Source organism: Suricata suricatta, chromosome 2 (genome assembly GCF_006229205.1).
Source record: "Suricata suricatta isolate VVHF042 chromosome 2, meerkat_22Aug2017_6uvM2_HiC, whole genome shotgun sequence".
Classification (NCBI taxonomy): domain Eukaryota; kingdom Metazoa; phylum Chordata; class Mammalia; order Carnivora; family Herpestidae; genus Suricata; species Suricata suricatta.
The window spans coordinates 161,218,547-161,234,310 of record NC_043701.1 but is presented as its reverse complement, the minus strand read 5'-3'; the positions used below and the strand labels follow the sequence as shown (position 1 = coordinate 161,234,310).

Sequence of the window (15,764 nt, the reverse complement as noted above, 5' to 3'; positions counted from 1 at the left end):
TACTTTGTTTACTGTTAATATACTCACTTGAGCTTCTTTTTAATTGAGTTTTTTAGACATTTTGAATGTAATACAATTTTTAAAAATATAGTTAAGTATAATTCTACCACCTTGCTGTTTTGGCCTGTTTTGTCCTATCTGTTCTTTGTTTCCTTTTCCTCTTTTTAACTCTTATTTTGGGATGATTATTTTTTGTTTCTGTTTTATTTCATTTGCAGCCTTATTAGCCATTACTTTGTGTAATTTTGGTGATTGCTTTAGGGTATATAGTATGCATGTTTACTTTGTCACAGTCTGCTCTCAAGTGATACTGTACTACTTCTTGTACACTATAAGAACCTTACAGTAGTATATTTTTATTTTTTGCCTACCCACCTTTGGGCTACTGATGTCCTACATTTTACTTCTAATTATGTAATAGACTTCACAATACTTCGTTAATATTTTTGCTTTAAACAGGGGTCTTTTAAAAAGATTGAATGTAGGAACGGGGTGCCTGCGTGGTGCATTTGGTTAAGCATCTGACTCTTGATCTCGGCTCAGGTCATGATCTCACAGTTTGTGTGTTCGAGCTCCACATTGGGCTCTGTGCTGATGGCATAGAGCCTGCTTGGGATTCTGTCTCTCCTTCTCTCTGCCCCTCCCCTGCTTGTGCTCACTTGGCATTCTCTCTCTCTCTCTCTCTCTCTCTCTCTCTCTCTCTCTCTCTCTCTGTCTCCCTCTCTCCCTCTCCCTCCCTCCCTCCCTCTAAATAAATAAATAAACTTAAAAAAAGGATTTAATATAGCAAAATATCTTTTATAATTATTCTTCTATGTAGATTGATTTCTATCTGGTATTGTTTTCCTCTTGCCTGGACTTCCTTTAAATTTTTTTTTAGTTGGCTGGTGATGAATTCTTGAAGCTTTTATGTGTCTGAAAAAGTTTATTTCAGAAAGATATTTTTGCCAGGTAAAGAATTGTAGGTTGACACTTCTTTCTTTTCAATGCTGTAAAGTTATTTCTTTACTTTCTTCTGGCTTTACTGTTTCAGATGAGAAATCTCCTTTATTTCCCCTTAATATTATGTTTTTTTTCTCCCTAGCATCTTTTTAATATTTTCATTGCTCTTTAAGAAATTTGTTATTTTTGTGCTTAGATGTAGTTTTATTGTTTCTTGTGCATGGCATTTGCTGAGTTTTCTTGAATGTATGGATTTATAGTTTATATTAAATTTGGAAATTTTTAATCTGTTTCTTTAAATTTTTTTCTCATTTCATCTTTTCTCTCTCCTTTGTGGACTCCAGTTACACATATGTCAAGGTGCTTGGAACTTACACAGCTCACTGATGCTCTGTTAATTATTTATTTATTTATTTATTTATTTATTTTTGGTCCTTTTTTTCTTTCTTTTAGTTTGGATAGGTTCTATTGCTGTTCTTAAAATTTACTAATGTTTTAATTTAATGTATAACCTGCTATTAATCCTACCCAGCATGGTTTTTTAAAAAAATTTTTTAAGATTTTACTTTTAAATAATCTCTATAGCCAATGTGGGGCTTGAACTCACAACCCCAAGATCGAGAGTCCTATGCTTCTCCAACTAAGCCAGACAGCCACCCACCCTTCCTCATTATGGATATTGTCCTATTTCTTTGAATGTTAATAATTTTTGATTGAATGCCAGATATTATAAATTATACCTTTTTGGGTGCTTCATATTTTTGTATTCTTATGAATATGTTTAAACTTTGTTTTTTGACATGGTTAAGTTACTTGGAAGCAGTTTGGTCCTTTCAGGTCTTTTAACTTTGCTAGACAGGATGAAAGCAATGTTTATTAGTCTTGATGATTTTGCCCCACTACAGACACAAAATCCTTCCACCTGTACTCTACTCAGTATTGTGTAAATGATGAGGTTTTTCATTCTGGCTGCTTGGGACAGGAACTCTTCCCAACCTGTATGAGCTTCTGAGATTGTTTCCTTTTAACTCTTTGGTTGGTTCTTTTTCAGGCTTCATAGGGGTTTCCTCACCATATGTACTGATCATTATACAAATGAAGATTAGAGGGCTCACCTTCTGCATATCTCCCGATTTAGAAAAAAATGTTAAAAAGTAGACTTTTGTGAATATTGTTTGAGATTTTCAAAAAATGTTTTTTATTTATTTTTGAGAGAGAGAGACAGCGTGAGTAGGGGAGGGTCAGAGAGAGAGAGGGAGACACAGAATCTGAAGCAGGCTCCAGGCTCTGAGCTAGCTGTCAGCACAGAGCCTGATGTGGGGCTCAAACCCACCAGCTGAAGTCAGACAGACGCTTAACCGACTGAATTACCCCGGCGCCCCTGTTTGAGATTTTTAAATATTGGTATTTCCTTAAGACCTTGACAATTAAAAAAAAGACCTCAACGATAAATAAATTTTATTTCCCTTGCTTTATTGGATGGATCATAATTATTGTAAAACTCAAGTTGAAGTCTTGTTTTAATGCCCTGACTATTCTGATTTCTCTTAATTCACCATAGAATAAAAATTTTATATCAGAGTGTTATTTAAAATCGTGTAAGGTATATTTCTTGTCCTCATCCACAAAAATTATTGATGTTCCATTATAATTCTCACTTTCAAAATTTCTTCCTTTTTGGTCCACAAAATAGTCTGGATTTGCTACATAAATCTTTTTTTGTTAAAAGAAAAAATCCTCCCAGTATATTTAGATTTAATTATAATAGTCAAGAAATAACTTTTCTCAAGTTAATTTTATACTTTAGTAAGATTTTAACTAGAGGGGCAACTGGGCTCAGCTGGTTAAATGTTTGACCCTTGATTTAGGCTCAGGACATGATCTCACAGGTTCGTGCATTTGAAGACCACGTCAGGCTCTGCACTTACAGCGCGGAGTCTGCTTGGAATTCTTTCCTCTCTCTGCACCTCCCTCCCGCTCCCTCATGCTCACACCCTTTTTCTCTCATGATAAATTAAAAAAAAAGATTTTAACCAGAATCTTTTGCAAATACCAGTACTTTTGTTCTGTAAATAGTGTTTGGAAATCATGATTACTTTAAAAAGTTATGGACCTAAATATATATTCAAAAGAATTGGAAACTGATACATAAATACATTGTACATCTGTGTTCAAAGCAGCACTATTCACAATAGCCAAAAGGTGGACATAGTCCAGACATCCATCAGTTGTGATGAATTGTGATAAATACATGCAGTGGAAACATGGTACAACATGGATGAAATGAGAAATATTATGTTAAATGAAAGAAGGCAGACACAATAGGTTATATGTTGTATAATTCTGTTTATATGAAATATCCAGAATAGATAAATCTGTGGAGACAGAACCCAGATTGGTGGTTGCCTTGTTGAGGGCTGAGGGGAATGAGGAAGAAATTGCTTAAAGTGTAAGGGGTTTTACTTCGGAGTGATGGAAATATTTTGGAACTAGATAGAGGTAGAGATTGCACAATGTTATGAGTATGCCATTGACTTATTTTATTTTTTATTTTTTGACTTTATTTATTTATTTAAATAAATTGCTTGAACTCACAATCCTGATATCAAGAGTCACATGCTGTTCCAACTGAGCCAGCCAGGTGCCCCTGACGTATTTGCTTTAAAATGGTTAACTTTTTAATGTGAAGTTCACTTCAATAAATTATTGTTTTAAAAAAAACTCTACAAAATTTTAAAATTGACTTCATGTCCTAAGTGACATCAAGAGTTGGGTGCTGAACTGACTGAGCCACCCAGGCACTTCTATGACACTCCAATTTTTTTGTTATTTTTTTAATTTTGGGGGGCACCAGGGTGACTCGGTTGGTTGACCATGTGACTATATTTCAGCTCAGGATTATGCTTCCAGGGTTGTGGGATTGAGCCCTGTGTTGGGCTCCACATTGAGTGTGGTGCCTGCTTGAGATTCTCTCCCACTCTCTGAGCCCCTCTCCTCTGCTTGTGCTTGCTCACTCTCTCTCAAATTAAAATAAAATCATTTTAAAGTAATCTTTACACCCTACCTGGGCCTCACACTTAGAGCCCTGGGATTTGCATGTTCCAGGGTGCCTGGATGGTGTTTGACTCTAGCTCAGGTCATAATCTCATAGTTTGTGAGTTCGAGGCCTTGCATCAGGCTCTGTGCTGACAGTTCAGAGACTGGAGCCTGCTTCCAATTCTGTGTCTCCCTCTCTCTCTGCCCTTCCCCTGCTTGTGTTCTGTCTCTCGCTCTCTCTAAACAAACATACATACATTAAGAAAATTAAAATAAAACTTGTATGTCGTACCGACCGAGCCAGCCAGGCGCCCCTTGCCCACCTTATTTTAGATGTTTATTCTAGAGAGGTGAAATATTTTTTTTTCCTAGTCCATAGTCTTTAATACCAGCTGAAAGATAATTGTAGAAAAACTTAAAGGCGTAATATAATTAGAAATCAACCATTCATTACTTGTATTTCTACCCCCATTGATTGAGCTTAGTGTGTTGATTAAAATTAAAGAGTTGCTGGGGCACATGAGTTGCTCAGTGGGCTGAACGTTTGGCACTTGATCTCAGCATAGGTCATGATCTCACTGTTCAAGTTTGAGCCCCATGTTGGGTCCTGCCCTGACAGCGAGGAGCCTACTTGGGATTCTCTTCATTCTCTCTCTCTGCCTCTCCCCTGCTCATGCACACACAAGTACGACCACATGCACTCTCTCAAAAATAAACATTAAAAAAAAACCCAATTAAAGAGTCTGAGCCTAAATGTCCATCACCTGATGAGTGGATCAAGAGGATGTGGTGTATATATATATATATATATATATATATATATATATATACACACATACACACACACATACACAATGGAGTATTACATGGCAATGAGAAAGAATGAAATATGGCCATTTGTAGGAAAGTGGATGGACCTCGAGGGTGTCATGCTAAGCGAAATAAGGCAGAGAAGGACAGATACCATATGTTTGCAATCATAGGTCTAACAGGAGAACAGGAGAATCCTAATGGAGGACCAGGGGGAGGGGAAGAGGGAAATAGAGATGGGGAGAGAGAGGGACGCAAAATTTGAGAGACTAATGAATACTGAAAACGAACTGAGGGTTGAAGGGGAAGGGGGAGGGGGGAAAAGAGGTGGTGGTGATGGAGGAGGGCACTTGTGGGGAAGAGCACTGGGTGTTGTATGGAAACCAATTTGACAGTAAACTATTAAAAAAAAATAAAGAGTTGCTTACTTTACACATTTTGAAACCTATAGTAACTGAAAATTAATATATTTTTACAAATCTGTTGTCTAGGTCTCTAGAATTCTAGAGGGATTCAATCTAGGGATTGAAGTTAGTTTTTATTGGCAGTCATGCTTAATTGTTTAAAGTGAAATAGATAGAAATTACCATATGAAATTAATTTTTCTAAATTGACATAGTTTAGAAGAGTAAATGTAATTTTTCAGTATATTTACCATATTTAGTATATTTAAACAGATAATTATATTAGGAAATTGGCAAGCCAGAGTTTTTCTAATTTTTAAAAGCATCAGATAACAGTAAATAGATACTAACTTTAAGCTACTAAACTGGTTTTCTTTTTTAGAATTCAGCATACAATTGAAATAAAATGTCAACCTCCTGGAGTGATCGGTTACAGAATGCAGCAGATATGCCTGCTAACATGGATAAGCATGCCCTGAAAAAGTATCGGCGAGAAGCCTATCATCGGTAAGTATTTTGTCTATTTAATTTCAAAACAGCTGTATAAAGTGGGCACATATTATCTTCATTTTATAGCTGTTGAAATTAATGTGTGGAGAAGTTAAGCAGTTTACATAGATTATATAGCTAGTTCATGGTTCAAACCCAGTCCAGAGTCTAGACTTTTAAGCACTAGTACGTACACCATACTACCGTTGCTGTTTTAAAAGGAAATTTCTGGGGCACCTGGGTGGCTCAGTCCGTTAAGCATCCGACTTCAGCTCAGGTCATGATCTCACAGTTGTGGGTTTGAGCCCCTCATTGGGCTCTGTGCTGACAGCTAGCTCAGAGCCTGTAGCCTGTCTTCAGATCCTGTGACTCCTTCTCTCTCTGACCCTCCCCTGCTCATGATGTCTCTCTCTCTCTCTCTCCCAAAAATAAGTAAAAACATTTAAAAAAATTTTTAAAGGAAATTTCTATTTCTTATATCTACTAATAAAAGCCCTCACGTGAAGAAAGTCTTCAGCTGCTAGGAAATTGAACCTTAGTTAAGATTTTTTTAATTTTTGAGTGAGAGAAAAAGAGCGCGTGTGCGGGAGTGGGCAGAGAGGGAGACACAGAATCCAAAGCAGACTCCAGGCTCCAAGCTGTCAGCACAGAGCTGGATGCGGGACTTGAACCCATGAACTGTGAGATCATGACGTGAGCTGAAGTCAGATGCTCAGTCGACTTGCCTGAGCCACCCAGGCGCTCTGTACCTTAGTTAATAAGAATTAAATTCTTGGCATGCCTAGCTGGCTTAGTTGGTTGAGCCTCTGACTTTGGCTCAGGTCATGATCTCATGGTGAGTTCGAGCCCTGCGTCAAGTTCTCTGCGTTCAGTGTGGAACCCACTTTGGATTTTCTGTCCTCTTCTCTGCCCCTTTCCTACTTTTGTGGATGCTCTCTCTCTCTCTCAAAAATAAATAAAAACATTTAAAAATAAGAATGAAATTCTTATTTGATTATAGTTTTTAGATATTTTTAAATTGTATCTACTGTGTATTAGATTGAATGTGGTAATACTGAGTATTTGCAACATTTTCTTAAGACTTTAATATTTTCTTTAAATCCTTTTAAAAATCCTTTAAAAGTTTAAAATGTAAAACATTTTTATATGCCACTTTTAATAGATTCAATTAAATGGCTGTTAAATCTTCAGTAGCTAAGATATGTAAAAGTATTGCATTTAGAAATCATTTGTTTTTAGGCAGAAATTAGAAGTTTACATTTTCTATACGTTAATAGGATAGAAAGACCTGGTCCCTACTAGAACTATCTGGCTTCCCATATTGGGTAAGCAAGGTATAAGTAGAAATGCTGGTATACTGGCAGTGCTAGAAAGTTGCATGGGAACTCCAAGAACCTAGAACAACTCATAATTACTCATTTATTTCTAGGCTGGAGGAAAGAGGAAATATATAGGTGTTTTATACTTATTCGAATATTTGCTTAGTCTTTATGCTGCATACATTTGGTTATGATGTAACATGTTTGTCAGTAGAAACAGAGCTAGAATTGTGCAATGAAAAGAGATCATCTAGTAAATATCATATGTCCTAATTGTATGTGATGTCATACATAGCCTGAGTGCTTCTGACTCATTTAGAATGATATTTCCTGGAAGATTGTAGATTGGCTGTACACCCTGTAGTCTTCATATAGTAGAATACAATCTGAAATAATAGAAACAGGAGAAAAAACATCTTCAAGGATTTGAATTTTTAGATCATTTAAAACATTTTTCCTTTTTTCTTTTTATTGTGGTAAAGTGTACATGTCATATACTTTCTGACTTAACTGTTTTAAGTGTATAGTTCAGTGGTTTTAAGTATTCACACTGTTGTGCAGCCATCACCAATATCCATCCCCATAACTTCATTTTGTAAAATTGATACTGTACCTATTAAACAGTAACTCTCCATTCTTCCCTCCTCCAGCCCCTGGCAACCACCATTATATTGTGTGTCTTTATAATTTTGACTACTCTAAGTACTTAAGTCATCATATAAGTACAATTATACAGTATGTCTTTTCATGACAGACTTATTTTAGTTAGCATAGTGTTCTCAAGGTTTATCCATGTTGTAGATTTTCCTTTTAATGTAATCTTTAGGTTCTTGAATTCTTGCAAATATTTGCTTTTGTTAATTAAAAAACTAATAGAAATCATTTAAAAGGAATTTTAGTGTTCTAGTTAAGTCAGTTTGCTGAATGTTCTGTTTCTAGGGCTTTTTTTTAAAGACATTTATTGGAGTTGGTAATTTATCATTTGTTAAATTAGGTAGACTGATGATCATTTATCATAAACACTATACTGTATGTGATGCTTTAGAACTTTTTTTAGAAGAAGCTAAATATTTTTAGTTAAGTAAATAGACATCTAACTTCTGGCTTTTTTCTTGCTAATATTAGTCTTAAAAATGATGGTCATGAGTCATTTTTAAGAAACTGGCCTTCAGAATATATGACTATTGTATGTCTTTTATTTCCTTATTATGGTTATTCAGTCTTCTAGGCTGAAGATAATTATCAAGCCAAACCCTTCATTGGAATAGTTTTGCTATGTGGTCAGAAGATAGGCTGAGTTGCTCAGATGTTACAGTGGCTTGAAGGAGGCAAGTTAGACAACTCCCTCTTAAGTAGTTCCTTGTTTAACATCTAGAATCTGATAATGATCAGTATAGGTCACAAGTTTTATCTATCAAATCCAAGAATGGAACAATTAGATTTTTCTTCTCTCCACATTGACACTTCCCTGGATGCCGAAGTCAGGTAATTGTTTTTCCTTTTAAATTTTGATGATTATAGTATAGAAGAATTTCTTTAAGTAAGTTGGTTCTTTATGAATGAATACAGCTTATGAATTCAGCAGTGGTTTTATCACGTTGAACTGAAGTCTGATAAATAATTGGGCCTGTGAGGTTTTGGCTAAGCAGTCTTTGGCTTGTTTTAAAAGACATTGCGATCACTTTAAGTTCTTTGTATACTTTTCCAAAATGATTTTTTTTTAATTTAAATTTAGGCCTCCAAAGCCATACCAGTCCTTATTTAAACCTCTCTAATTTTTTCTCTAATCAAAGTTAAATTATTTTATATGTTAAAGGAGTAAAAAGGTATTTGTGTACCTATATAAAATTTTGTAGTACTTATAGCTCGCCCACTAGTAGAATTAGAAGTGTTTATTGTTTTTTTAACTGCAAGTTAAAAACAAGTTTTATACAGAGCAAGACTTGACAGGTTTATAAATTTTAATTTCTTTCTCACTTAACCACTTATGGATATCACATGAATGTCATTCAGCTTTTTAGTAGTATTGTTGATTAAGCAGAATTAACCTGTCATTTTAGTATGGGTTTTAATATTCAAATGGATAAGTTGTTGAGATTTCAATAGCCATCTAATGAATTGAAAATCAAATGGAAGAGATAGGTCCTCAGAGATGTCAAAGAACTGTGTTCCTTAAATAATGTATAGATGGAATATATCTTGTCAGAATAAGAGTGAGGTAGAGTTAACAGAACTGTGTTAAATTTTTATTAGTATTATCATTCTAATACTTTGAGTAGTGTTTCATATTCCTAGGGAATGGCAGATAAAGATTCATGGGCTGGGAAGGGTTTTTTTTAACCCTGTTTTTTTGCCTAAAATATTAGATCTGTAGAATCCTATTCAACAATAAAAAGGAATGAATTATCAATATACACAACTTTGCTCTATCAAGAAAATTATGCTGAGTTAATAAAGCCAGTCTCAAAAGTTTACCTAGTATATAATTCCATCTCTATAACATTCTTGAAATGACAAAATTATGGAGATTAAGAACAGAGTAGTGTTTGCAAGGGTTTAGGGATTGGGGTAGGTGGAAGCAGATGGATGTAGCTATAAAATGGCACATGGGATCCATTAGAAAAGGAAGAGCAATCTTTCTCTGATTGGAACTGTTTTCGTGTCTTGACTCTAGTGATGATTACAAGAAGCTACACACACATGAATGCATATAAATCTGGTGAAATCTGGATAAAGTTGGTGAACTGATCAATATCAGCTCCCTGGTTATGATATTGTACTGTATTTATGCAGGCTTCTCCTTGGTGGAAACTAGGTAAACGGTATAGGGGAACCTTTCTGTGTTATTTCTTACTACTGCATACGAATCTAGAATTATCTCAACATGAAAAGTTTCAAAACTTTCAGCGATGTACTTTTTTTTATTTTTTTATTTTTTACATCATAGGTATTCCTGGTCTCTTCTAGGTATAAGTGCTCTTCATAAGGTGTGGTGATCCTACCTAATGGAATACAAATTCTCTAAACTTTATTGTTCAGAAGATAATCCTGGATCCTTAAACAGTCTCAGTTTGTTTCTCTGCCATCATTCCCTTTATGCTTCTTTGAAAAACCTACGTAAAAGTAAAATAGAAAAGTGGTGGTGGTGGTGGCAAGGAAGAGAGAGAATAAGAGACAGCAGATTTTTGACTTAATGAAATCCATAAAAAGAAACTCTGAGGAAATGTTACTCATAATTAGGTAGCATATTTCATCTTCAAGGACTCTTGTGTATGGCTTCTTTTATTCAAAGTAATGTGTGAGAGATGCATTTCATCCATATTTTCATGTGTATCAGTAATTTGTTCTTTTTTTATTACTATGTTGCATTCTGCTATGTTGCATTCAGTTGTATCAGTATACTACAATTTGTTCATGTATTTTCTGTGTATGGACCTTAGAGCTTTTTTTTTTTGGCTTTTTAGCTATTTAGGATAATGCTGCTACAAACGGGGAAAATATTTGTAAATCATGCATCTGTTAAAGACTTCTTTTCACAATATATAAAGAACTTAAAAATTCAACCCAATGAAGAAATGGGCAAAAGACTGATTCTTCACTACAGAGGATATATGGATGGCATAAAAACACAGTAACCATTAGCTCTAACAGTTTTTTGGTTTTTTTGTGGATTTTTTAGTGATTCTACATATATGATCATATCATCTGCCAATAAGGATAGATTTACTTCTTGTTTTCCAATTTGGAGGACTTCGTTCTTGCCTGATTGTGGATGTAATGTCTAATACAGTGCTGTATAGGACTAGTGAGAATAGACATCCTTTTCTTTTGCCTCACCTTAGAAGAAATCTTACAATCTTTATCATTAAGTATGATATTAGGTGCAGGTTTATGATAGCTGTCCTTTATCAGGTTATGGAAGTTCCTTTTTATTTCTAGTTTGAGATTCCTTCTTAGTCTTAAGTTTGTTGAATGCTTTTATCACAAAAGGGTGTTGGATTTTTTCACATGCTTTTTTGTGTCTGTTGAAATGATCATGTGATTTCTGTACTTAATTGGGTTTGGTTTGCTGGTATTTTGTTGAGGATTTTTGTATCTATATAAGGGAGACTGTTCTGTATTTTCTTTTTCCTATAATGTCTTATCTGGCTTTGATATCAAGATGGAGTACTGGCTTCATAGAAGCCATTTTTTGGAAGAGTTTGAGAAAGATTGATGTTAATTCTTCTTTGAACATTTGATAGAGTTCACCAGTGAAGCTATCAATTTTCAGCTTTGTTGGAAGATTTTTTATTTTTTACTTTAAACAGTATTTATTGATACTCACTTTATGAAATACATACAAAGTCACGAATATAACCAGTTTATACAACCAAGGAAAGATTTTGCAAATTCCCTTTCTTAAATTACAAAACACATGAACTATGTCAACATTTGGACATACCAGCATCCATATACAGCATCAGGACAATGTACATAATTTTTTTTAACATTTATTTATTTTTGAGAGACAGATCATGAGCAGGGGAGGGGCAAAGAGAGAGAGGGACACACAGAATCGGAAGCAGGCTCCAGGCTCTGAGCTGTCAGCACAAAGCCCGAAGCAGGGCTCAGACCCGCGAACTGTGAGATCATGACCTGAGCTGAAGTTGGATGCTCAACCAACTGAGCCACCCAGACACCGAAGCCACCCAGGCGCCCCAAGACAATGTTCAGTTCTCCTTCTTCCCTCTGTTACCTCCCTCTTCCAACTTGCTAAAATACAAAGGGCTTCCATCTATCTAAAGTAGCCAGAGCTACTTGTGCCTTTACACTATTTTAGCCCTGGACTGAGGTTTTGGGCTGTTGGAAGAATTTTTTTTAATATTACTGACGTAAGCTCTTTACTTATTATTGGTTTATTCAGATTTTCTATTTCTTCTTGAGTCAGTGTTGGTAGTTTGCATGTTTCTAGGTATTTGGCCATTTCATCTCTATTACCTATTATGTTGGTATACAGTTGTTTATAGTATTTTCTTATATATTCTTTTATTTCTTTAATATGTCTGCTTTCATTTCTGACTTTAGTAATTTGACTCTTTTTCTTCATCATTCTATCTAAATGTTGTTATATAGTTGAAACCAACCTTTGGTTTCATTTACTTTTCTCCAGTGTTTTTCTATTTTGTTTTGTTTATTTCTGCTCTGCTGTTTATTGTTTCCTTCCTTCTGCTTGTTTTGAGTATAATTTGCTCTTCCTTTTCTAATTCCTTAAGGTAGAGGCTTTGGTCCTTGCTTTGAGATTTTTTTTAATAAATGCATTTTAAAGCTATAAATTTACCTCTCAGTACAGCTTTCATTTCATCCCCTAAATTTTGATATGCTGTGGGGTTTTTTTTCCCAAGTGATCTCTAAGTATTTTCTATGTTCTCTTGTGATTTCTTTTTGACACATTGGTTATTTAGGAATATGTTGTTGAATTTCCACCTATTTATGAATGTCCCACATGCTTTTTGCTATTGATTTATACCTCATTCCATTGTAGTTGGAGAACAGATTTATATGATTCAGTCCTCTTAAATGTATTGAGGTTTGCTTTATGGGCTACCATATGGACTATCTTATATAATCTTCTATATGTACTTGAGAAGAAGGCATGTTCTGCTTGTTTTGGGTGGAGCATTCTAGGGATGTCTACCTTTATTTGTCAAAGTTGTTTTCACTGAGCACACTTTTTTTTTTTTTTTTTTTTTGCTTTTCAGCAGTTTCTTTTTTTTATAGTTTATTGTCAAGTTGGTTTCCATATATCACCCAGTGACTGAGCACACATTCTTACACCTATTTTTGAAATCATGAGTTTGCACTATTACTTCTAATTCCAGTTTTTCCCAAGAAGGTTCTTTCTTGTTTACTTTTTTTTTTAAGATTTTATTTTTAAGTAATCTCTACACCCAACATAGGCCTTGGACCTGCAACCCTGATATCAGGAGTTACATGGTCTACTGACTGAGCCAGCCAGGTGCCCCCTTGTTTACTTTGATTTCATGAAAATATCTGTTGTTCTGTAGCAAGAACCCTGACTCTTCACAACATCAATATCTTTGCTCATTTGCTCATTCTAATAAAACATCTAGAATAGTTTCATAATTGATTTGTTTATACCATAACAAACTTTTAAAACGTTTAAATTTTGGAGCATCTGGGTGGCTCAGTCAATTAAGTGTCTGACTCTTGATTTCAGCTCACAGTTTGTGAGTTTGAGCCCCACATTGGCCTCCTCACTGTCAGTATGGAGCCTGCTTGTGATTTGCTCTCTCTCCTTCTCTCTCTGCCCTTCCCCCTTGCTCTCTCTGGTCTGTCTCAAAATAAACAAATAAACTTAAAAAAATTAAGAAAAATAACAAAAAAATAAAAACATCAGAATTTGTTGGCAGTACTTCTGCTTTCTTACTCTACCCTGCCAGTGGCTAACAGTATGTAATCAATGCTGAGTTTTTTAAAAGTTATTTGGATTAGTTCTTTCTAGCTCTTTTTCCATACAGCATGGTTAGGGTAGTTGTATGCAGTGTAATTAGGTTCATTTGTTAGTTTACTTTTTAGTTGTACTTTTTCCTTCTTTCTATTCTTACCAATTTAATTGTATTATTATCATTTAACATAATATATAACATTACATAATAATATATCCTGTTTCATGACATTATCAAATGTTACTCAATACACTAGCACTGAGCTTTCAAAGTTAAAATTATGAAAAAGGAATATGAGAAGTGTCGCTTTCACACATATTCTTCATTAACTTTGGATTTATTTTCTTTATCTTTCTTTGTATTTGTTGGAATACTTGACTCTATGCTTGTCTTTAATTGTTTTTCTAAATTCTCAGTCATTATCTTTTCATATATTGTCCCTACCCTATCATCTATATTTTCTTCTGAACTTTAATAAACATATGTTAGACTTTAATGCTGTTTCCTCTTTTTCTTTCTCCTGTATTTTCCATCCATTTTTTCCTCCATGTTACATTCTGGAAGGTTTTTCCTGACCTACCTTTCAGTTCACTAATTCTCTTTTTAAGGTTTGACCTGAATCTATCCCATTTGAAATTTTGGTTTTTATAATTTTTGATAGTTGCATAGTTTCATTTTGGAATCTTGTATCAAGTATGCTATGTTACTTTTTATAGTTTCCAGTTTACAGTAAACATTTAAATCTTAGAGAACTTTGGTTTAAGAATCAAAAGACCTGAAGTACATTTTTGGCTCTATTTCCAACCAAACACTTCATTTCAAGACTTTTTATTTATTTTTATTAAAAATTTTTTAATGTTTATATTTGAGAGAAAGTGAGAGACCATGAATGGAGAAGGAGCTAACAGAGAGAGGGAGACACAGAATCTGAAGCATGCTCCAGGCTTTGTGCTGTCAGCACAGAGCCTGATGCAGGGCTTGAACCCACAAACTGTGAGATCAGGATCTGAGCCACCCAGGTGCTCCCCCCCATTTTAATTTCTTAATTATTATTTTTTAACAGTGTTGAAAATTATTTGGGTGATGTACATGTAAATTCTTTTTTAATGTTTATTTTTGAGGAGAGAGAGTGCATGGGGGGGGGGGCAGAGAGAGAGGGAGACAGAGGCTCCAAGTAGGCTCTAAGCTGTCAGCTCAGAGCCCAGTACAAGGCTCAAACTCACAAACTGACATCATGACCTGAACCGAAGTCAGACACTTAACTGACTGAGCAATCCAGGCATCCTCAAGTAAATCCTTTTTTTTTTTAAATGTTTATTTATTTTTGAGAGAGAGAGAGAAAGAGTGTGAGTTGGGGGAGAGGGAGGGAGAGAGTCAGAGACAGAGGCAGTGAAAGTGAGACAGTATCTGAAGCAGGATCCAGGCTCTGTGCTGTCAGCACAAGTAAATTCTTTCTGTACAATATTCAAGAGTACAGAAATGCAGAGTGAAATATGAAAGTTCCCCTTCACTTTCCCTTTCATCCTCACGCCTCTTTCTCATAGGTGAACACCATTTCTGATAATACTGGTCCAGGCTCTGGTCCTCAATAGATCTCTTTCCTTGTTCACTTCAAATCCATTTTTTTGTTTATTTGTTTCCTAAATTCCACATATGAGTGAGGTCATGTAGTGTTTGTTTTTCTCTGACTGGCTTACTTTGCTTAGCGTTATACTCTTTAGCTCTATCCATGTCATTGTATACGGCAAGATTTCATTCTTTTTTCAGAACTGAAAATGTGCTTTTAAAATCATATTATCACTCTGCTTAAAACCTTCAGTGGCATCACATCCTCTGTGCAATGGGATAAATTCTGAGCCCCTTAACATAACATTTAAGGTCCTCTAAGACTGACTTTTTTCATTTTCATTTTGAGTAGTTCCATTAGTTCTTAACTGAGTCTAGGGTTCCCCCCCACACACATCATAGTCTGTTAAGTTGCTTTTCATTTATAGTTGCTCTTCTGTTGAAATGTCTCTACTCACTCTTTTAGCCTGATTAACACCTGCTAATCAAATCCTTTTATCATGGTGATTAAGAGGGTAGGCCTTAGGTTAGCATTTTGCATTATTCCATTTAATTTTTGGAATCACAGTATGTAACTTCTGTAGTCTAGTTTTGTCATCTGTGGAACTGGAATAGTCTATGCCTCAGTTATTTGAGATTAAATGAAATAATATAAAGTGCTTAGCACAATATTAGTTTAAAAAACAATAACTTGGGGAGTTCTATTGACAGATCAAGGGAGACTACTGAATACTGAAAACGAACCATGG

At 35.0% G+C, this 15,764-nt stretch overlaps 1 protein-coding gene across 2 annotated transcripts in view; it reads left to right on the top strand.

Moving 5' to 3' along the window:
- NT5C2 (5'-nucleotidase, cytosolic II) overlaps nt 1–15,764 on the top strand; it is a 93,972-nt gene that overhangs the window by 18,591 nt on the left and 59,617 nt on the right. For both annotated transcript variants that reach the window (XM_029932502.1, XM_029932501.1), the window contains exon 2: nt 5,575–5,699. In XM_029932502.1, the coding sequence (XP_029788362.1) occupies nt 5,599–5,699 (101 nt within the window). In that variant the 5' untranslated portion in view covers nt 5,575–5,598. The remainder of the gene's footprint in view (nt 1–5,574; nt 5,700–15,764) is intronic.